Below are 21,158 nucleotides of genomic sequence, written 5' to 3'. Positions count from 1 at the left end.
AAACCCCCTCCTTCCCCCCCCCTTTAAATTTATCTCAACACCCCTCACCAGCTAGTGTGCACCACTTGTCTCCCAAACACAAACACGCAAAACTTCAGTGTTCTCTTAGACACTTAGAGTTGGAAAGGACTTCTTGGGCAGCGCATACACGGCTAGTAAGAAAATGTAACTCTTAACAGCCAGTGGCCGGGCTGGTAGTCGGGGGAACCCGGTCTCTCCATTGTATTCAGGCAGCTCCTGAAGATTACCCTCACCTCTGCCCTCCTCCACCTTCTCCCTACCCTCTGTAGCACGCCTGCCCCCCAAGCCCTTTTCCTACATTCCGTGGGGAGGAGGGAGGGCACTGTTCAGGGAGCGAAGGGGAGCCCCCGTGTGTCTAGAAGGCCTCTCCCCGCCCCCACCCCGTGTGAGTTTGTGCTGCAAAGCTCCTTGGCATCCTTGCATGGGTTGGGTGTTGGGGAGCTCAAATTGCAGCTACAACTGGCTGGCAGCCAGGGGCCGTCTATTTAAAAGCGCCTGCTCGACCAGAGCCCGCAGTCTCTTTGGAAACTTCTGCCGGGGGTTAAAAAAGAGCTAGAAAAGAGCTGCAAAGCTGTTTGGGCTTTTTTTTTTCTCCCCCCACCCCCCTTTTTTTTGTTCCTTTTCGCTACCCTCTCCTCGGTCTGCACCCTTCTCCGGACTTCACGCAGAACCTGCGGGTTTCGAAGAGGTGGTGACAGAGGGGGAGAAAAGAGGTGTTAGGGTCCAGGTTTGGCGCGATCTGGGTTTTTTCCCCCCGTTTTTGTTTTGTTTTGTTTTGTTTTTACCCCTTGATTTCAACATTTTCCCCCATCTTCTTGGCAGCCGCCGATCCTCTTACCTGTTCTGCGGCAGCCGCGTATGAGGTAGCTCAGGCTTAGGGGACGAGGGGCGCGGTCTAGACTTTAAGCAAAAAGAGAGAGAGAGAGAGAGAGAGAGAGAGAGAGAGAGAGAGAGAGAGAGAGAGAGAGAGAGAGAGAGAGAGAGAGAGAGAGAGAGAGAGAAAGCCAAATCCATTTTTTTTCTTCACCTCCCCCTTTTCCACAGCCTCCAAGCTCATTATTTCCCTTGCCTTGGGGTGAGCATTTCTGTGATTCCCCCTGTCCCCCCGCAACTCTGACCCGATCCCGCCTAGGGGTTTCTTCGGTCTCCGCTCACTCTGTGTGCACCTGGCGCGCCTCTTTTTTTTTTTTTTTCACCCCAACCTGTTGCAAGTCTTTAATCCTTGCAATTGGGACTTGACTGCAGGCACCTGAATCCTTCTTGCCTAGCATTTTGCAAGTGTCTGGGGGAGGGTACCTGCTCTACCTGTAAGAGATTTAAAAAAAAAAAAAAAAAAAAAATCTCCAGGCGCCTTCTTGACCCCTTTCTCCACGCACTCTCGCTCTCCCGCCCCGCCCCGAGGTAAAGCGAGACCCGGAGAAAATGGTGCTCAGCGCGATCCTCCTGCTGCTGGCCGCCTATGCCGCGCCGACTCAGGGCCTGGGCTCTTTCGTGCACTGCGAGCCCTGCGACGAGAAAGCTCTGTCCATGTGTCCCCCCAGCCCTCTGGGCTGCGAGCTGGTCAAGGAGCCTGGCTGCGGCTGCTGCATGACTTGCGCCCTGGCGGAGGGGCAGTCGTGTGGCGTCTACACTGAGCGCTGCGCCCAGGGTCTGCGCTGCCTCCCCCGGCAGGACGAGGAGAAGCCGCTGCACGCCCTGCTGCACGGCCGCGGCGTGTGTCTAAACGAGAAGAGCTACGGAGAGCAAACCAAGATAGGTGAGCGCTCCCGGGGTGCCGGTTGCTCGGCACACGGTGCGGGTTGGGGGTGGGGGGCTCTTGGATCGTTAGGGACCTGGGACGGGTTGAGACCCGCGCGCGCTTTGCGCAGCAAGTGGCTTAGACGCGGATAGCCCCCCGGGAGTCGATAGGGTGGGTCCTTGCACCCCAGACTCGGAGCGCGCTGGCAGAGCCTGCTCTCCTAGGCGGCTATCCCTTACTGCCTCTTCCCCGGCTCTAACTCGCTTCTAACTCCTGCCTCCGAGCTTCTGTGAAGTCTCAAAGTCCAAAGCCTGTGTATCCTTTCTGAAAAGGAACAGGTTAAATTATCAACTCCCTTCTCCACCCCACCCCCAATACTTTTCTTCCCAAACTTAAAAAAAAAAAAAAAAATTGTTAAAAGGTCATTTTAATTGGGGCCTGAAGATATGCTACCCATCTTTAGAGGTAATTCTACCTTGATCTCTCCAAGCTCCACGCCCCATCTTGGTGCCTCTAGATTCATCTGTCCCTCCATTCCTACTTGGCCAGAGGCGCGCGCGCGCACACACACACACACACACACACACACACACACACACATCTTTAATAACTAATGTCTTTCAGGTAGAGGTGCTGTAGACCTCGCCCACAGGTACATTTGTGCTGCTTTTGAACTGATATGATTGCTTATGGTCGATGATAAAACAACATTAGGCTGTATAAAACGTCTCTTTTTTTTTCCTCCCAGGAAGAGAAAGAATACTTCAAGAGTGCCCGGGAAGGGTGTGGGGTGTGGGATGAAAAGAGTTTAGTGTTCTGTGTGTGCTGTATGTTCGTCCTTGAATCATAATGCTTTTTTCCCCTCCTGAATTCAGATGTTACCTAAGATAAAAGATGGACATAGGTTTGAGCGATAAAGAGGGATGTGGGATGAAGATATCCTCAAGTTCCCAGTGGATGATGGCCCTCTCCAACCTCCCCTCCCTTTCTCCCCACCACGCCCCACCCACCCACCCCAGCACCCCACCCCCACCAGTCACTTAAGCCAGACCGAAAGTGAGTGTGGCCAGAGTGTGGCTAAATGCATGAGGGCCCCTGGAAACTCAGAATGCAAAATTCAAGGGGCGGAGACAGAAAGACCACGCACTGGGACCCACCCCTCCGTTTACCCCGCCCCCGCTAGCCCCGCCTCCAAGTTCTCTGTGCCTGGAGTCAGTGGTTCAAATGATTGGCAGAATTTCTTGTTCAGTCAGAACAGCTTTGCCTCAAGCTAGGTTTCTTTTGGGAACTATCTGATATTATTTGTTTATTATATATTTCTTATTTATTATATTACCTTAATATTTATACATATATTTATTTATTTAAGCTTAACCAACGATGCGCAAAATCTGGGCTAGGAGAGATTAACAGCTATTGACTCTCTGCTAGAAGTGGTTAAGACTTAGTTGTTTATTTGGTGCAGTTCCTTACAAAGATAAAGCACTTCTCACCACCTGTCCAAAGGGGGGGATATATAAGATACAAACTAAGGACCTATGAACTCCACCTAATAGGAAGGTGTGTCTGTCTGTTGGCAGCAGAGCTTATGTGAGCAAAGCCTCTCTCCCCGGGAACTTCAGGCTCTGGCTAGCTCGAGATGTTGCATCATGAGGGGGATGTACAAACCACGAAAGCCCCAGAGACCGATTTTGGGGGTTATTTTTATTACATTCCTGCCCGCCGAAACGGTAGGAATCCATTACCTGGCTTGGAGACAAAGGCTGTGGCTAGCAATCCCATCACAACTGAAGTGTGCAAGTTATGACTCCGCAGTATCCCGGCCCCACTTTCATTTGCCTAGCCAAGGTAGATAGGAAGACTTTGGGACAGAAGGTGTGTGTGTGCGCGCACGCGCACAAGTGCAAGCGCGCACGCGCGCGCAAATGCTGTGCCAGAAGAGAGGCAGCGTCCAGCTTCCCCAAGCCGACCCAGTGCAAGCGTGCGCGTGCGCGCGCAGGCACGCACGCACGCACGCCTTCTATCCCGCGCCTGATTGCTTTAGAATCCTCTGCATCCGCTTCAACACGAAGCAATGCCCTCTCTTCACCCTCACCCCAACCCCAACCCTCCTCCGGCAGGTGCCTCAGAGGCCTACAGTTGCGCCCTGGCTGAAGTCCACAGTGGCGGAGGTTGACACCGTCTCCCGAACGGGAGCCGGCTCTCCTCCCGGAGGAAAATTCTTCAGCCTGAAAGCCTAGATGGACCCCTGAAAAAACTAAAGATGACGTCATTCTTAAGCGAAAAATGGATACTGGGTCCTTTAGCAGAAAGTCCTGCTCCCTAGGCCCCCTATCCCCTCCCCCAACCCCCGCCCCAATCGAAATATAAGCATGGACGACGTGCCTTTTCTCCCGCAGACTCAAGTTATTAATATACATATATTTCATTTATGTTTGGTATGCAACCAAAGTACAAACAATATATTCATATATTGTTGTATTATGTAACATCCCCCAGTACAGTGCATTTCTAAACTGAGAAGTGAGGAGCAGAGGAGAGAGAGGTGGCAAGCAGCCAAAGATTCCGGAGAGGGAGGTGTACTCAGGCAGGCCGGGCGGAGACTGGCTTTTTGCTGGGTGTGTTGCTTGGCAACTTGGGGAAGGAGTCGCCCAGAGATCACCCAGTGCTGGGAGCGCGCCTGGCCCTGCATTTGCTTTTGGCCAGTTCAGGGGCCAGAGATAGATATAGAAACAGAGGGCAGTGTGTGTGAGGCTAAAGGGACAAGGGAGACAAGAGTTTCTAGGGCCAAGAGCAATAAATAAAGGTGAGCTTCAGTAGGTCAAGGCCCAGGATTTACTGAGGGCATTGTCTAGAAAACAGTGTGTGGCTTCAGCGCTGTGAGCCCAGCATACTGGAGGGTCTTAGCGGCTCCTGAACTAGCAGAGACATGAAATCTGAAATGCAGCGGGGAGAGGGCTGTGAATGCCGATTCTGTAGTTGAGAAATAAAACAAAGCAAAGAGCAACCTAAAATTTGCTTCTGGAAAAGAGAGGGGAAGGGGGGACATCACCTAAATGAAAATGGATTCGGCCTTTGACCTCCATCGGCCTGGCTTCAGCTCTGTGCTTGGTCCAAATGCCACCCTGAAGTCAGTCCAGAGGAAGGCTTTTTGGCCAGAGTCATGTCTAGATTAAACAAGATCATGGAAAATTGAAAGGAGCCAGATGCCTTTTCCACCACATGCCCTCCCTTGGAAGCAAGTTTGTGAGAGCAGGCTATGTTGAAGCCAACCAAAACGGGGAGTTGAAACAGCAGGGGTGGCGCTTCAACTTGACATCTCTTGCCTTTGCCCTCATCTTTCTGCTGTGTCAGCAAGGCCTAGAGGAGCCGGCACAGCTGGCCCAGTGACACTCCTTTTCTTTCCAAGGCCTTTTTTCCCCCTTCAATACCCTCCCCTCCTCTGACCCCCTCCCTCATGTCCACTCCCCATGTCTGAGGCATCCCCTGAGGGCAGGAGTTCTGAGTCTGAGCAGCTGTGAGTTAGCTGCAGTCAGTCATCTTTGTCTATGTCCATCCCCCCTCTTCCCTCCATGTTCTGTCCCCATCCTGTCCACCCCCACCCCCTCCCCTTTTCCTCCCTCCCCTCACTTTAGGCAAGCAGGTGGGCCTGCAGCTGCACAGGCAGGGCCAGGCTGACCTTCCAGCCAGAGGTCACAGAGCAGGTTAGCACACAGGACAGGCAAGCAAGAATCCCTGCTGGCTTCTTAATTCAGTGTGAGGAGCAAGACAGAAGGGGAGATTTACCAAGAAAGTTTTTCACTTTGTACCTGAGCAGTCAATGCCTATGAAATTTATTGTGGATTTAATGTGGAGAAAAATTAAAATTTAAAGGAGTTATGACACTTCAGAGCCACCACATTCAGAAGCTGGAAGGACTCTCTGTGTAACCAACTCCGAACAGGGACACCCCTTATTAGCCGAGAGAGACAGAGAGAGACAGAGACAGAGAGTCAGAGAGAGGAGAAAGGGGTCACCAGGAGCCTCAAGTGGGCAAGAGGGAGGGGTTGTTTACTTGTAGTTTGCACTTTTGCCAATTAGGCAAAAGTAACAATTCTCAAAGGCTATCCGTGGATTCCAAGCTGGGCAGGCTGTTCAAAGCAGTAAGATTAGTCATGTGTCTGCAAAAAAAAGCAAATAGCCAAGGAAGCTGGTACATTTTCTGCTTCCATCCCCCAGCCATGATTTCTATAATGATGTCACTTATTTCTTTCTTTAAAAACAAAATGGAAATCCAGATGAGTGCCTAGACGTTTATTTGCAAAAAGAAGTGGCCCTTCTTCCTGGCCAGCTGTCTTAGCATCCCTCCAGGAATTGTCTGGCTATTGGACAAAGAACCTTAAAGCTGGAAGAAACCCACATCATGGTCAAGGCCTCCCCCCCCCCCTTTACAGTTAAGGACACTGAGACCTGGAACAGATAGCTGGTTGCCCCAGACAAGATCCGTGGTGGTCAGGACTTGAACTCAGCAGTGGGTTATACCACTCTGTCCTGCTATTTCTGGCTCCTTCAGTAGTCACTAGGGCTCTCGCCTAGGCCTGTTCTAACCTGTATCCCAGCCCCTTGACCAGCACTGTCAAATGCTGCTCTAAGAGTGAGTGAAAAATCATCCACTTAGAGGTGCTCTATTTTGTGGGCAAGCCAAGTAGTATAGTGACTCCGACGCCCTCTTGCTGTCATACATAGCCTCACCTATCCCTTTTCTACACAGTCTTATGGACAGCTGGCTCAGGCCAGTGGTTTGGTCAGGGAGAGTGAGCAGGGAGGCTTTGAAGGGATGGTATTGAGCCTCCAGGTCTAGGAGCCAAACCTCATTTCCTGAATACAAGGAGTTCTCCTAATGTGGCAGGCAGGCCCTTGCAGCCCTGTGGCTGTCCATGCTGCCTGTCTCTCTGGAGCGCATAGTAGCTCCATGGTCTACTACCCACGGTAACCTGCCTTCATGGCACAGGTCTCCCTTGGGACAGAAGTGACTACGGGGTTTCTACATCAGAAAGAGGAGGGATCATCCACCACAAATGATGATAAAGAAAAGCTCAAGAGCCACAGGCTTGTGGACTTGTAGGGGTATGCCCAGGCTTTTCAGCAGGCCTGACTTTGGCTGAGAGATGATAGCTGTGGGTTTAGATTAATCTGAGGCTATGACAAGACCCATTCTAACCTGCCCCAGAGGCTGAGGAAGCTCTTCCCTTTGGGGTTGCTGGGGAAGAAAGCAGATAACACCAGCCTATCTTCTCAGTAGGGCCTACCAGCTGAGCCTTTAGACTGAACCAGATAGGTGATCTTATATGCTAGCCCTCAACCTAAACTATCAGATCAATGGCCTGTCCTCTGCTAAATCCTAAAGCGTTCACTGAAATTGCTCTCAGAATATCTCCAGGCCTCATGCAATATCTCTGCCAGTTGGTGAATTTATATGGGTTCCAGTTATTTGGTCTCTAAATTATACCCTCGGGGGCTGTAAAATCTCCCTGTTCCCAACGAAAGGTGTGTCTCCTTCAGGAGGCTTTAGAATAGCACATCCAACCAAAATACAATACAAGTCACATACATAGCGTTTAATTTTCCAGTGACCACAATCTTACAGTTTTTTTCCTAGCAGCCAAAATTTTTAAAGGTTAAAAAGGAACAGAGGGAATTGATTTTAGTGGTGTGTTTTAGCAGAGCATACCAGAAAAAAAAAAAAAGTTATCTCAACACGCACCCAAACAATGATAATGAAATTATCAACATTCTTGTCACACACCATCTTTGAAATTGGTGGCATCTTTTTATGTTTACAGACGTCTCAATTCAGATGCACACGCATGCACGCACTCTCAAGTGTGTGTGTGAGAGAGAGAGATTAAGTTTATGGTATGTTGCCTCAAGCATACTTAAAACATTTCCAATGAGCAAACTATTTCAAAATTTAAAGTTAAGCTATGGAAAATTAAATGAGTCCTTCTGGCTCTCCTCCCGCCTTAGGATATACAGTTGTCTACGTTTGTTTTTCTCTTGGAAGGTCAGTTCTGGGTATTAAGACCCCTGGACACTGCCTCTATTACCAACCACAGTGGAAAAGAAAATGGTGTCTGCAGGGATCTTCAGGAGCAGGGAGCTTGGGGGTCAGGCATCTGATGCTGTGGGCCAGAGAAGAGGTAAAAGGAAGTTCCACAGCATCTGCCCAGAGCCCCTCCTCCCTTTCTCCATATGCAAATGTACCCACACAGGGTCATTGAGCTAATTAGCATCCATCTGCAGCTGGAAGGCAGTCAGACATCGAGGGGGGAGAGGGTGGAGACAGAAACATGGATTACATTTTGGGGGACGATGAGCAGCCAGTTTCAGATTCTCCCTCAAGCGTAGTGTTGCAGCAAAGAGCAGCAGGCTGCCTGTTGGCCGGGGAAACAGGACAGGGCAAGGAGCGGGCAGGCAGCGCGGTTAGCCTGACTATTTTTGTCCTCATCATTGTCCTGGACCGGCGCTATCTAGTAGAACTTACTGCGGTGATGAAAGTGTTCTATATCTGCACTGTCCAGCACAGTAGCGGCCAACAACACGTGGCTGTGGGGCACTGGAAATGTGAAGAGAGCAACGGAGGACCTGTTTTATTATTGCTGTTGTTGTTGTTGTTTTGTATTTGTTCATTTAAATAGCCAGGCTGGCTCCTGGATGGCACAGCCTCAGCCAAAGAGAAGCTTCAAGTACTACTTGTCTCTTCACCTCCCTGTGCCTTCCTGTAGTTGAGGTGATCATGCTCTGAGGCAGGGGCATGACCGAGATAGCCTCCCACAGCACCCATTAAGCCATACGATGCCCCATTTATGTTGCAGAAATGCTTCTAGAACCAACTTCTCTGTGCCTTTGGGGCAGATTCCTTGGTGCATTTAAAGAGTATGTGCTGAGTACCATCCAAAGAAAGATGAAGCTAAGTGACGAAGCTGTGCCCCTTAATGAGCTGGCACTTTACATTCCACACAGGGAGCTAGCATGGGAGTTCCAGAAAACCCAGCAGCCCTCTCCCTCCTCAGAGGGAGATTCGGTGTATCCCTGTCCCATCTTCTGGTTGGAAAAGGAACTGCAGTCTCTCCCCAAGTGTAAATGGCCTGGCAAAGCCCTCAGCTCCTATTGGGCCATGAACGCCAAGTGTAGCTGTTTCTCTGCTAGAAGGCAAGCCATCAGAACTGACTCCCCCAGACTTCTCTTTGTGAGGTCAGGTCGAGCAAGAATTCGACAGCAGCTAGCTAGCCCAGAGCCAGGTTATTCATGGTGTCAGAATGACAAAAAGCCCAGGTAGAAAGTGCTACTTCAGGTAGCAGCAGGTCCCACCTGGATGCATCTATTGCTAGGTGGAGTGGGACGGCTTCCTGAGAACACCTGTCTCCATATGTAGGTAAGGTGTCAGCCACCTACAGGGAAGCACTGGCTGCCAAATGTGGGCTGTTTGAGCTTGGGCATGGCACTACAATGCCCTGTGCAGTGTGTGTGTGTGTTGCCATGGGAAGAGGCTGATGTAGCCACGGTCTGAGAGTGATGGAAAGGGGAGGCTGACTAGACCAACTCAATGTGACAAAAGAAGCGCGTTAAAAACTAGAGCCACAGCAGACTCAGAACGCGCCCAGAGTAAAGGCCAGACTAATACAGCACCACCCCCCACCCCACCCCACCCCCGTCTTAGGTAGAATTTCTGTTGCTGCAATTAAACTCCATGGCCAAAAAGCACCCCCCACTCCTCATCCTCTGAAAAACTTTTCCCAGTGGCATCTGGAGGGAAGAGGGTGCTGGGATATCTTTCTCTTCGCTTTCCAGTCACATGATTAAGAAACCGCACTCTGGCACACACGTGAGCCTTGCTCCCTCTGTCCTCCACTCCCGCGCAGCTCTCTCTTGTCCACCCTCCCACCTCCATCCCCGGATCTTCTTAGTGCCTGCTGGAAGCACACTAAGAGGGGGGAAAGGATTGATGAGATTTCTCAAACTAGTCGGAGGTGGGGACACCCAAGCGTCAGATTTTAAAGTTGCATCTATCCCTAGAGATGGGCACAAATTGAGCGTCCTCGGTCTCCCGCGCCACCTACTGGCCACCTGGAGGTAGAGCCCTGCTTGTTTCTGATAGCCACGGTAGTTTCCTGGAAGTGTCTCTCCTGAACTCCAGCTCAATCCCTTCAGCAGCCTCAGTTCATTTCCTCTTGGTGAAGTGACTCAGAGGTAGCCAGGGTACTCGTGGCCCCCTGTATTATCTAAAAGCCAAGCCTTCCAAACACAGAAATCCTGTTTATGATTTGGCCACAAGGCTGCTGAACAGGGTTAGCTGGCAGTCCAGCCCTAAGCCTACTTGTCCAGCCCTTGAATCTTCCTAACTGTGCTCTGGACCACCTCTAAGTTCCCACTGTCTCTCTGGAGTCTACAGGTGACCACAGACCCTGACTGGTACCACTGATACCCCAGACTCCCTCTGCCTAGGTAATATGGAATGAAACGGCACAAAAGCTGGGCGGCATATCAAAATTTTAAGCCTGTCCTCCACAGGCAAGAAGCCTGCCAATTAGGGGATCGGCAGCAGCCCAGACTTAGTGAGGCCCAGGGTCTGCACAAAGACCTTGAAATTCCTTAAGGAGAGATCTCAGATCCTACTGTTCTGTCTGCACAGAGCCTCCAAACTACACATTGGTCTTCCTGTATCCTGTCCCCCAAGTCCATAATCAAGAAAATTGGGTTCACCCAAGATAGCCTCTTTCAATCTACTTGGGCCGTGAGCCTGGGCTTGGGCACCCCAGCAGGTTCTGATGTGCTGGAGTCAGACACTGAGGAGGGTGGTGGCACTGGGATTCCCACGCAGAGCTTGACTTAGGGAGAGCCTGCCCACAGCACCGTCATGCACTCCTGCCACCTCATTGTCCTTTCCGGTAGCTGTCTCTCTCCCTCTCCCAGGCATACACACCCAGCCCAACCACCCGGCAGGATCAATGAACTGCCCCCCCCAGGCTTCCTCTTATCAGGAACCAATGCCTCGTTCGTAAGTTTCGCGAGGAACTTATGCTTGTGAGTTCAGTGCCATTCATTCTTAGATACAGGTTAGCCCTGATCTCCAAATGTCATCACCTCCGACAGGTGACACCAGGTCATCCTTTGGGCTGAGAGTTTGGAGACATCCCACAATGCCGTCTCCAAAAAACTCCTCTTTCCTAACAAATCTGCCCTCATCTCAACTTCACTGAACTCTCTCCGCTTTTCTTTCACATCCAAGATAACTAGCTGTCGTCATATCTAGGTATCTGAGGGATGGTGGGGTTTTCCTCATCCCGTTTTATTGTTTGGGGGTATCCCAAAGCCCCCCTTTTTTTTCTTTTTTGAGTATACAAATAGAAAAGGTCATGGAGTCTGGACCCCAATCCTATCCTGAACCTACCTCTGGTCTTGATGCGTGTCATAATAGACACACCCCCTGTGGACAGCAATCTAAGGTCTCCCCGCTCAGAACCTATACGGGTTACAAGGTCAGGGAGCTGAGAGGACCATGGTAGGCACCTATGAGAAAGGAAAAAAAAAAAAACTTACTGGAAACATGTACTGAGATGGGCTAGGCAGGTGGCATTAACAGACCAACGGGCACATGAACAAAGTCCTACTTCTTTTTTCTAAAGGTCATAAGTCAGCTAAGTATAGACTGTCACCAAGTTGCTCCTATATATAACTGGTCTGGCCCCAGCCAGCTGTCGGTCCCTCTCAGCTGGAGCCGATGCCCAGCTTCCCAGGGCCCAGAGCCAGTTGGGCCCTAGTGTAGAAGGATGAAGCTCCTGGCTTCCATCTTTCCTATTTCCCAGCCCTCACGGTGACTCTACTGCTCTTGTCCCTGGATACCCAGGTCTCTCACCCCTCAGCCCAGCTGTTCTGCATGTACAAAGACCTCTTTAAGAGGACAGACGCACTTGGCTGTTCTTGTCCATGTCTGGGCTGCACTCTGTTTTCTTCCCTTGGCCCAGCACTTCAGGCCCTGCCAGCTCAAACCTCTGTCTAGCCACTTCCTCATCTCCTGAGCTATGCCACTGGCCAGCAAACTGCCTTGCCCTGACCCCTTCCTTCTCTAGCCTGTTTTCCCTTGGGCACCAGTGAGACTTGGTCAAGAACCCCAAGACGTCTCTCCCCACCCCCTCTTACTTTCTTAGACCCCATCGCATCTCTCTGAGTCCCCAGGACTCCTCTGACCCCAATCCTCCCAATCCTGGCCTCTAGACATCTCTCTCTCCGGCCTCAGAAGCTGACTCTCTGAATCTCATCTCCCAGCAGAGAGAGACTCTCGCGAGCATGAGGAACCTACCACCTCCGAGATGGCTGAAGAGACCTACTCCCCCAAGGTCTTCCGTCCCAAGCACACTCGCATTTCCGAGCTGAAGGCCGAGGCCGTGAAGAAGGACCGCAGGAAGAAGCTGACCCAGTCTAAGTTCGTGGGGGGTGCAGAGAACACCGCCCACCCCCGAGTCATCCCTGCGCCTGAAATGAGACAGGAATCTGAACAAGTGAGTCTAGGGATGCTCTCCTCCCTGGCCTCCACCCCAATCTAATTTCCCCTGCGTCTTACCTGAGCCTCTGTGGCTAAACTTATCAGAGGACCTATGGCTCAAAATGCCTATTATAACAGTAAGCATGCACCAGATAGGTGCCCCTTCGAGAGCCATGGCTAGTCCTGGGGAAAGGCCGGACACCACCCTAGCATATCTGGAGAACGCAGCCTGTGTCTTCGTTGCTTAGAAGGGTAGAAAAGTTGAGGGTGAGTGACCTGAAAGAGAAATGGGAAAGCGGGGCTCTGTGCCTGGCCACGTGCAAGGCACCAGACAGGTGAGGGAGAAGATCCTTAGGAGCTTCTAAATAAAGCTGATAGTTTCCTCCCGGGGACCCTTTGGACGCCACACGCGAGCCACCAGATGGCACCTCTGAGGGCTTTCTAGATGCCTCTCACCGCTCCTGCTCTCACAGGGCCCCTGCCGCAGACACATGGAAGCTTCCCTGCAGGAACTCAAAGCCAGCCCACGCATGGTGCCCCGCGCTGTGTACCTGCCCAACTGTGACCGCAAAGGCTTCTACAAGAGAAAGCAGGTGCGTGCTGCTCCATGCCCCCAGGCCCCGGCTCCATGCCCCCAGGCAGGCCCCCAGGCCCCCAGGCCCCCAGGCAGGCCCCCAGGCCCCCAGGTCTGGAGCGGACTCCACGCACTTTTACGTTTTCCGCTGAGTCACTGTGAAGATACCTAGAGGGGACCACCCTCCATCTCTTCGGGACACATCTCGACCCTGTCGCCTCTAGCTGTGTCCCTTGACCCCAATGATTTTAAAGCCCCTGTGCCTTTAGTTTCTTGTGTAACATGGGGACCACTGAGCCCCATCACCCTGCCGGGAAGAAATAAGTAGTTCATCTTGGCAAAGCGCTTAGAGCAACCCCTGCCACATGACCGACGTGCAGATGTACCCCTGGCACTCGATAGATTGAGCCATAGAGTAATTGAAATTGGTGAAATTGGTCCCTCTCTTGAGGATGTGAGGCTGGGAGCCCCGAAGTGAGTGACAAAGGGAATATTGCAGGACCCAGGTATGTCCCATGAGACGGACATACCAAAACCCCAAGGGTCGGCAGAGAGCGTCAGGGTACGGCTATCTCACTGCCTGCTGCCTCTCCCCTCCCCAGTGCAAGCCTTCCCGTGGCCGCAAGCGTGGCATCTGCTGGTGTGTGGACAAGTATGGGATGAAGCTGCCGGGCGTGGAGTACGTCGACGGGGACTTCCAGTGCCACGCCTTCGACAGCAGTAACGTTGAGTGATGCGTCCCCTCCCGTCCTCCCCCTTTCCTACCCCCAGCCCCAACTCCAGCCAGCGCCTCCCTCCACCCCAGGACGCCACTCCTTTCATCTCATTTAGGGGAAGCACATATACATATATATTTGAGGAAACTGAGGACCTCGGAATCTCTAGCAAGGGCTAAAGGAGACACTCCCCACCACCACGAACCCGGAAATGTTATTTCTTTTTGAAGCAAGTTGGATGGACAGAGAAGGGAAGAAGAAAAAAAGAAGAAAAAGAGCGAGAGGGAGCAAGAGATGGAAGAGAAAGCATTGGTGTAGAAGAGAGAGGGTGACAGGTTAGGGTTACAGAGAGAAAAGAGAAACAGCAAGACAGAAAGGGCCCTACAGCCAGGGCTGGATCTGTTCTTCGCTTCCAGCTCTTGGGATCAGGGAGAGGCTGGGACACTTAAAAGCGTGGCATTCAGTGACACCCTTTTTAGATTGGTCAGGGGGAGGAAAGAAACGACAAAATGTGTCAGTGCCTCTCTCTCGGGTCAGCAGTGTGCATGGCTAGGCCCCTTACCCACCTCTCCCCTTACCCAAGTGCAGGGTGGTTTACCCCTAAATTTAAAACGACCAAATGCATTCCATCCTCTGAAAACAAAGAAAATTGAGCGACTGCAGATAGGTGTTTTGTTTTTGTTTTGAGTGAAATCCGTATGTGTACAAATTTCACTCTTGTTGGAGATTTTTTTTTTTCTTTTTGGAAATCAATACCTGCCCCCAACACTGGAAAGACTTGATTTTTTTTTTTTCCAGAGTGACAGACAGCAAGCATTTAGAAGCATGTGGCTTTGGTCCTTGGTTTCACTACACTCACAGCTGGCCAAACAGCCTCTGTGGAGGAGGATGGCAGGTGGAGAAAATAAAGGGGCTTGAACTTACCTACAAGGCTCCATGTAGACATATATAGGCATATAAATCTATTTACTTTATTTTTTCCCCTCTTTTCTTTCTTTCAAAGTTTTGCATTACCTCTTCAAAGTAGTTTCTTTAGGACACTGAAGATCTTCCTCATTCTGGGAAAAATCCATATTTTACTAATACAACCCAGAACACCAGCCTAGCCTGCTTCTGGGCAGCCTTTCCCATGAGCCTGGAGTTCGGCTCTATTGTGAGGCACTCATTGTGATCTTCTCACGATTCCCAACCGGTGGGTAAATGTATCCACCAAGCCAGGCAGCTGTCGCCTCCCAAGGATGTATCAGCTCTGCAGCCCAGGACATCCCATTTCAGCCCCGCAACCCTCAGAAAGTAACTGTCTCACCAGATCCATCTTTAACCCACTGGCCCGCCCAGGCCTTTCCTTCTATCTGGTCAGAACCGCATTTTGAAAGCCTCCTTCACATGCCAGGCCCACAGATCAGAGGGAAACTGACATGAGAGATGGCTGAGGCAGAGGCAGGGGGTGGGGACAAGGGGGAACCTTCCACAGAGAGAAATAAAAGGTGGAGCAGAGATGAGGATCTGGGGGAGCAAGAGAGCGACAGAAGGAGGGAAATACCAATAGAATTTCCCTTGGCTTCTCCCAGCTGAGGAAAATGGGGGGAATGGGTTCTGAGGTAGACATGAGCTCAGTGCAAGTCACAGGGCCCAGATGGTGGGTAACTGAGGCAGGATCTAGACTTGAGAAGCATTGTTGGAAACAAGGATCAAAAGCCTGACTGGGTACTGAAGGGACAAGTGGATGCGCTCAGACACCACAACCTCAGGTCAACTTCGGCCCACGAGGAGGGACTGAGGCCAAAGAACCTTTCAAGCGCTTCATCGACTCTGCCCAGTCCAAACATCCTCCCTGGGCTGGATGATGCTGTAAAGCCCAGGAGAACTCAGGCCTAGATCTTCACGGCTTGTTATCATTCGCCAGCCAGATTTTGATCCGGGGGGGGGGGGGGGGTAGGAATCTCATTGTCCCCTGGCTTCTTCAACAAAGGGCTTAGGACTGTCCTTGAAGACTGAAGATAGCCTGCCAGGAGAGGGGACTAGGACATTTGGTATAGGAGGCCCCTTCTTGCTGCGGACATGGCTCTTTGCTCTTTCTTGATGGCACAGCATGGTAGAGGCCCCCTCCAACACTGAACTTGGAGCAACGAAAAGGGAGACATTTGTTGACTCCTAGGAAGTTGATGGCTGCGGATATATGAGGATGCCCTGTATTGCCTGGACAGGACAGCTGGCTGGGAACGGAAGAGGTACTTGATCTTCATAAGACAAAGGGCCTGACGGGGATGGCAACATGAGGACTTCCCAGACCTGCAGGGTCAGTGCACCCATCTCCCTGCACAACGTCCCCGGCCCCCGACTCACACTTCAGTATATCTTAGGCCAGTATATTCTAAACCTTCTCCCTCCGTGACTCTCTTCTTTCTGCCATTATTTCTCTGGATCTTGAACAGTCATCTGACTGACTGAGATTTGCCAAGTGGATACTGGGGTACTGTTGCCCCTAAGAAAAGACTGAGCCAGGAACTGCCTACTCACCTACCCCTCCTGGGCCTGGAGCTGACTCCTGACAGGGGGTGCTCTCTTCACCCCACTACTTGCTGGACCTGGAATGAGCCTCTGCCCCTTGCATGGGCCCTTTGTTGTGAGCCACAGATGGAGGACATTGTACAGACACTTTGGCCTTCCCCAGTTCAGCCTACCTCCCCGGAACTTGTGAGTCTCCCCACTGCTTAGAGGGAGAAGCGTGTCTAGGCAGCTAGTCTCTCCCTACAGGAAACCTGCCTTTAACAGACAGATGGAACTAAACTTTCCAAATGGGGGGTCTGGCTGAACCCAGGAAACAAAGACCATAGAAACGGGGTCATCGAGAGAAGAGGGATGCCCTTCTCCATGGCACAGGGAGAGAAGGCAGGCTTGCAATGGTCCCATCATGCCCTGAGCAAGAAGTTTCTTACTCCAGGCTACCTTTTGGCTCCATTAGAGGTCTCTAATTTGGGTTTATCTACAGCCTATCCTCAGCCCCACTCTCCCATGGAAGACTTCTTCCCCACCCTTTTTGACAAATGCCTCACTCAAGCAGTGGAAAAGATAGCTCTCTTCCCCCACTACTGCCAGGTAACTGAGAGGGGCCTAGCCAGGACTGATTCTCCACACCAGCCAGTCTTAACCAGCCAGAACAAAGCAGGGAACCTGGGGAATCAAAGACTCTTATGTTCCTCTGACGGCCAGGCCTAGACAGACAAGGCTTGGGAACATCTGCCCCCCAGGAGGCCGAAGAGGCCATCTGTGTTCATCCTACCACGATCTGTCTCCATGGCAACATCCTCACCATCCTTCTCCCACCACCAAGCTCCTTAGAAGACCGGGTTGCCATGGCAACCTCCAAACCACCTGCCCCTTCCAGGCAAGGCAGCAGTCCTTCTGCTCAGACCCCTAAAGGACTTTGGGTGGAAAAAAAAAACAAAACACAACTTTAGAGAGGAGTGAGTCGAGGAGAAGAAACCCTGTAGTCTTCTGGCTCTCAAGAGAAAAGAGTAGCTACCATCTGAAGGATGGTAGGAGAAGGGAATGAGGTTTCATCAGCCAGGAGCCCTGGGGGTTGTACTGTCGTTTATTTTAAAACCACTAAAGTGCAAGTTTTCTTGCGCCGTTGTTACTCTGCCCTCTTTTCCCCTTTAGGTTTTTGTTTCTTTACACATGCTTTCATGGTTTTCTAACGGAGTACAGACGCTAGCATTTCAGACTCTGGCCTCCTCTGTAAGTCTTGCTAAATGGGGAAAAGGAAGGTGGAGGGTCAGAGGTGAAGGGGTTCCCTAGCCACCCTGCAGCCATTCACCCCCCCTTCTCTGGTCCCTGTCACCAGCCTCTCAGCCCCATCCCAACATTATCACTGTCACACAGTAGCCTGTCACATGGGATAGCACAGTTCAGACAAGACTCCTTCAGATTCCGAGATGCCTACCGGTTGTTTTTGGGCTTTTTTGTTTTGTTTTGTTTTTTTACAGCAGCAATAACCACAGCACATATTACTGTAGCTCTTTGTAGTGTTACGTTCAGACACCATAGCTCTGTTCTTTCTTCTTTTTTGTTTTCAACTTAAAAAAAAATGCTTATACTTTTTACTGGTGAATTGGATGAAAAAAATAAAAATAAACAACAAACCAGTTTGTGAAAAAACAAAATGTGGGAAAAAAAAATCACCCCCAATGTGGAAGAGCTCGGCTCCTGTTTAGCATTTTGTACTTAAGGAAATAAAAAAGAAAAACTCAGAAGATCTCACTTTTTATTACAAAGTGAAGATTGCTGTATTCTATTTATTCAACATATAATTTATGCTACTCCTTGATCTTTGTCTTTTGTCATGACAAAGCATTTATTTAATAAAGTTATGCATTCGGTTAGCTTGCGTCACCTTCCTCCTGGGGCAGAGGGCTCTGTGAGCACCCAGGCTGCCAACAGGAGGGGAAGGAGAAAAGAGCCAGACCTGTGCGTGTCCTCCAGGGGGCGCCTGAACGGAAGAAGGCCACACCACGCAGACCGCAGCCCCCAAGCTCAGGGGGTCCCTTCACCCAACCTAAGTCACCACTTCCTTGAACTCTGTGTCCCTGCACTGTGGGTTCAGCCCTACAGAGCTGTTGAGACTCCGGGGAGCCAAATTAGACAGAAACCGCACAGAACCGTGAGCACACACGTGTTCTACAGTCGTCGCCTAATTTAATCTCTGCTACTTGTCAGCCAGCAAAGTACGCTAAACCCATCCTTAGGCAAATCATGAGGGGATACCAAGGGGGACATTTCTAGAAGGTTCCTCGGTCCTTTGCAAGTTCTAAACACGTGGAAACCTCTGGCCTGGGTGAATCCTACCTTCAGCCCCTCCTAGGCACCTATTTAAGCCGGGGCAATAGCAAAGCTATGAATTGACTGCTCAAATTTGACCACACCCTCTGCCTCTGCCTCAATTTACCTTCCCAGGTTCTTTCAGCCCTTAGGCTCTTTGCCCAGTTCTCCAATGGCCCATATTCATTCTCAGAGACACTGCCCCGTAAGTGTGCCGCTGACCACACAGTACAGGCCTACCTGGCCCTGCCCAGCTGGGGAGGTGAGGGTGACCTCATTCAATGCTGGGGCTCTCGGGAGGTGCTAGTGTCCAGCCAGCCCTGGCAGTCATGTGGTAAGTGGGACCTTTGCGAGGCATCGAAAGTCTTCGCTGAGGCTTCTCAACGCTCCAGGTCACAGAGCCAGGGTCCCAAACACTGTGTTTTAGATTTTAAAAAAAGAAAAGGAAAGTGTGAAAGATGCAGGCAGTTCTGCGGAGAGGGAACGGGTGCTTTGAACGAGGGTGTGAGCAGAAGACGCTGTAGGGGACAGTCTCCTGGCTTCTCCATGAGTGAGTGCTCACCCTACTATTGAAGATGCAGCGTCTGGAGCGAGCAGGAGCCGAGCATTTCCTCCCAGTTCTTCCTCTTCAGGGCTCATCTCCCTGGGGCCACGTGAACCCCTCCACTCCACGGTCCTCCTGTCTCCCCAGACCCTTCAAACCCTCCTCTTCTAACTCTCCACTCGCATGCATCCTGTGGCCAGTTAGCAGCCAACCTCTTGGCTCCTCTGCACAAGGAGGCACAACCCACACAGCACATTCAGGCCATGCAACTTACCTGTACCCTCGCAGCCAGGACTCGAGCCCCGGGATGCACTCTCTCTCCCGTCCTCAGTGTATGGCTGCTGGTCCAAAACCACGTGGCTCTGTTACCCTATCCAGCTCCTCCTCCGGCCTCAATCCACTTAAGCCACACCCAGCGTCTTGGAACTTCCCTTTCGCCAATGATGATGACGTCATCACATCCAGCCAGACCCCCAGGTCCTGACTCCTCACCTAGCTCCCCATCCAGTGATCCCCGCAGCCAGCTGCTCCCTGATAGTTAGGAACTCAGCCACTCTCGCTGTCTTCTCTGGTCCTGGTTTGGATCAAGTTCGATTCTGCCTGCTGCTCTCAGCTCCACCCTTCCTCTCCAGGCCTCATTCTCACATGGGGCCTTCTCCGCCACGGTTCTCTTTCTCTCACCCATCCTCGGCCTAAATTATCTCCCAGCTACCAGCCCGAAGTTCAGATCCCTCAGGAAGACACCCACAACCCTCCTGATAGGTTTTCCCCACAACATTCCTCTTCAGCTGACCTCACGCACCAAGATGCCTTCCATGATGGTACACATGTCGCTACACCACAGTGGCAGCTGCTGAAAGTCACACCTGCGTCACACCGTGCCAGAGGACCAGGGGGCTGTTTCCAACATTGGAATGTGAGCACTACAATACAAAAGATGTGGAGCCGAACACTGCGCCACTCGGCTAAGGATGCAGCAGTTACTGCGTTTAACCAACACTCACTTTACACCAGAAATCGTCTTCTATCCTGCAAGCTTTGATGCAGACACCATCCCAGTACTTACAGATGAGGTTTTAAAAGGTATATAGAAGTTAGAAATGGGTACAGAACCATGCAATTCATAATCAGGGACAAGCAAAATTTTCCCAGCAGCAGTTTGGGTTCCTAGCTCATCATAGTACCAAAGATACACTTAGCAGATACAATAGATACAGCTGGCAAGTCCAGAGGGCACAGAGGAGGGCCAGCCTCGCGGAATGTGCCTGTGACATCACTCAGAGCTGCAAGCTTTGGTGCATCGCTTTCCTGTTACTGTCTTAGTAAGAACAAGATCGAACGCTCTGCAAATTCAGTCACCAATCGTCCCTAGAAATCACACAAGATGAATACAGAAAGATTCCCAGGCCCTTTCCACAGCCCCTAACTCAGGAATTCTGCAGGGGAGCCCCCTCAGGAATCTTTCCTATGAGGCAGCACCTCCATTAGGCTTATTCGGGGTTCCTGGGCCTCCTTTTAATTAAATTTAAGGCCCAAAGGAAGTTTGGCTGCAGTTCCCAATGCAGCCACATGTGGGCAGTATTACCTCAATGTTTACTAACGGCCGCTTAAACTTTAGGCCTCCAGTTGAGGTATCAGGGAACACATTCCATAGCCCCACCCAGGCAGTCCCTCTTTCGACGAACCGGGAGCTAGCAACGGCCAGAGCAGGTTGTGGCAGCATCAAGAACCTTCTGCAAAATGTTCTGGGGGAAAAAAACTAAGCAAGGTGGCTGAGAGCCACCTCGGTGGCCCTGAGACATCCCTGGAAGCCCTCCCATCTGGTGCTTCCCAGCAGCCTCCCCAGGACGCAACCTTGTTCCTTGAAGTTTAAAGCATGCCCAGTAGGCCCAGGGAGAAAGTGCAACACCAAGGGAATGCTTAATGCAGGGATGAGCAGCAACCTTGATCCTGAGCAAAAGGGGCCTCTGAACACTCATTTGCCTTATTTGTAAAAGGAAACTATGATGCTTTTTTTGTGTGTTTGCTGTTCCTCCCTGAAGTAGCTCTTTTCCTGGCAGGGGTCCGCTCTAGGAACCTAGTGTTCTGGCACCTGGCTAAGGTCCCAGGTGTCCCTTGACATCTCTGGATGTGCTAGATGATGAAGCAGATAGGAGGAAGACTGAGAGAAGCCATTAGAAAGACCCCTGCATGGCCAGAGAGGTCGGGTAGAGACTGGAAGT

At 51.2% G+C, this 21,158-nt stretch overlaps 1 protein-coding gene and 2 long non-coding RNA genes across 5 annotated transcripts in view; 1 reads left to right on the top strand and 2 right to left on the bottom strand.

Annotated features, from left to right (window-relative positions):
* LOC132648088 (uncharacterized) overlaps window positions 1–971 on the bottom strand; it is a 33,982-nt gene extending 33,011 nt beyond the window's left edge. For both annotated transcript variants that reach the window (XR_009586466.1, XR_009586465.1), the window contains exon 1: window positions 860–971. This is a non-coding gene — a long non-coding RNA (uncharacterized LOC132648088). The remainder of the gene's footprint in view (window positions 1–859) is intronic.
* On the top strand, window positions 526–17,956 carry Igfbp5 (insulin like growth factor binding protein 5). 2 transcript variants are annotated; one of them, XM_021658688.2, is made up of 4 exons: window positions 526–1,777; window positions 12,068–12,297; window positions 12,755–12,874; window positions 13,458–17,956. In XM_021658688.2, the coding sequence occupies exons 1-4, from the start codon at window positions 1,444–1,446 to the stop codon at window positions 13,587–13,589; spliced, it is 816 nt and encodes a 271-aa protein (XP_021514363.1). In that variant the 5' UTR covers window positions 526–1,443; the 3' UTR covers window positions 13,590–17,956. The 2 variants fall into 2 exon arrangements, with proteins under 2 accessions (XP_021514363.1, XP_021514362.1); XM_021658687.2 differs by having other exon boundaries at window positions 527–1,777; window positions 12,065–12,297.
* Window positions 12,292–19,296, bottom strand: LOC132648089 (uncharacterized). Its single transcript, XR_009586467.1, has 3 exons — window positions 19,211–19,296; window positions 18,633–18,808; window positions 12,292–12,557 (listed from the first exon to the last, which is right to left on the bottom strand). It is a non-coding gene; the product is annotated as an uncharacterized LOC132648089 (long non-coding RNA).
* Between the last annotated feature and the right edge of the window lie 1,862 nt (window positions 19,297–21,158).

Source organism: Meriones unguiculatus, chromosome 15 (genome assembly GCF_030254825.1).
Source record: "Meriones unguiculatus strain TT.TT164.6M chromosome 15, Bangor_MerUng_6.1, whole genome shotgun sequence".
Taxonomy (NCBI): Eukaryota; Metazoa; Chordata; class Mammalia; order Rodentia; family Muridae; genus Meriones; species Meriones unguiculatus.
Note: the sequence above shows the minus strand (reverse complement) of the source record. Positions and strands in the feature narration are given on the sequence as shown.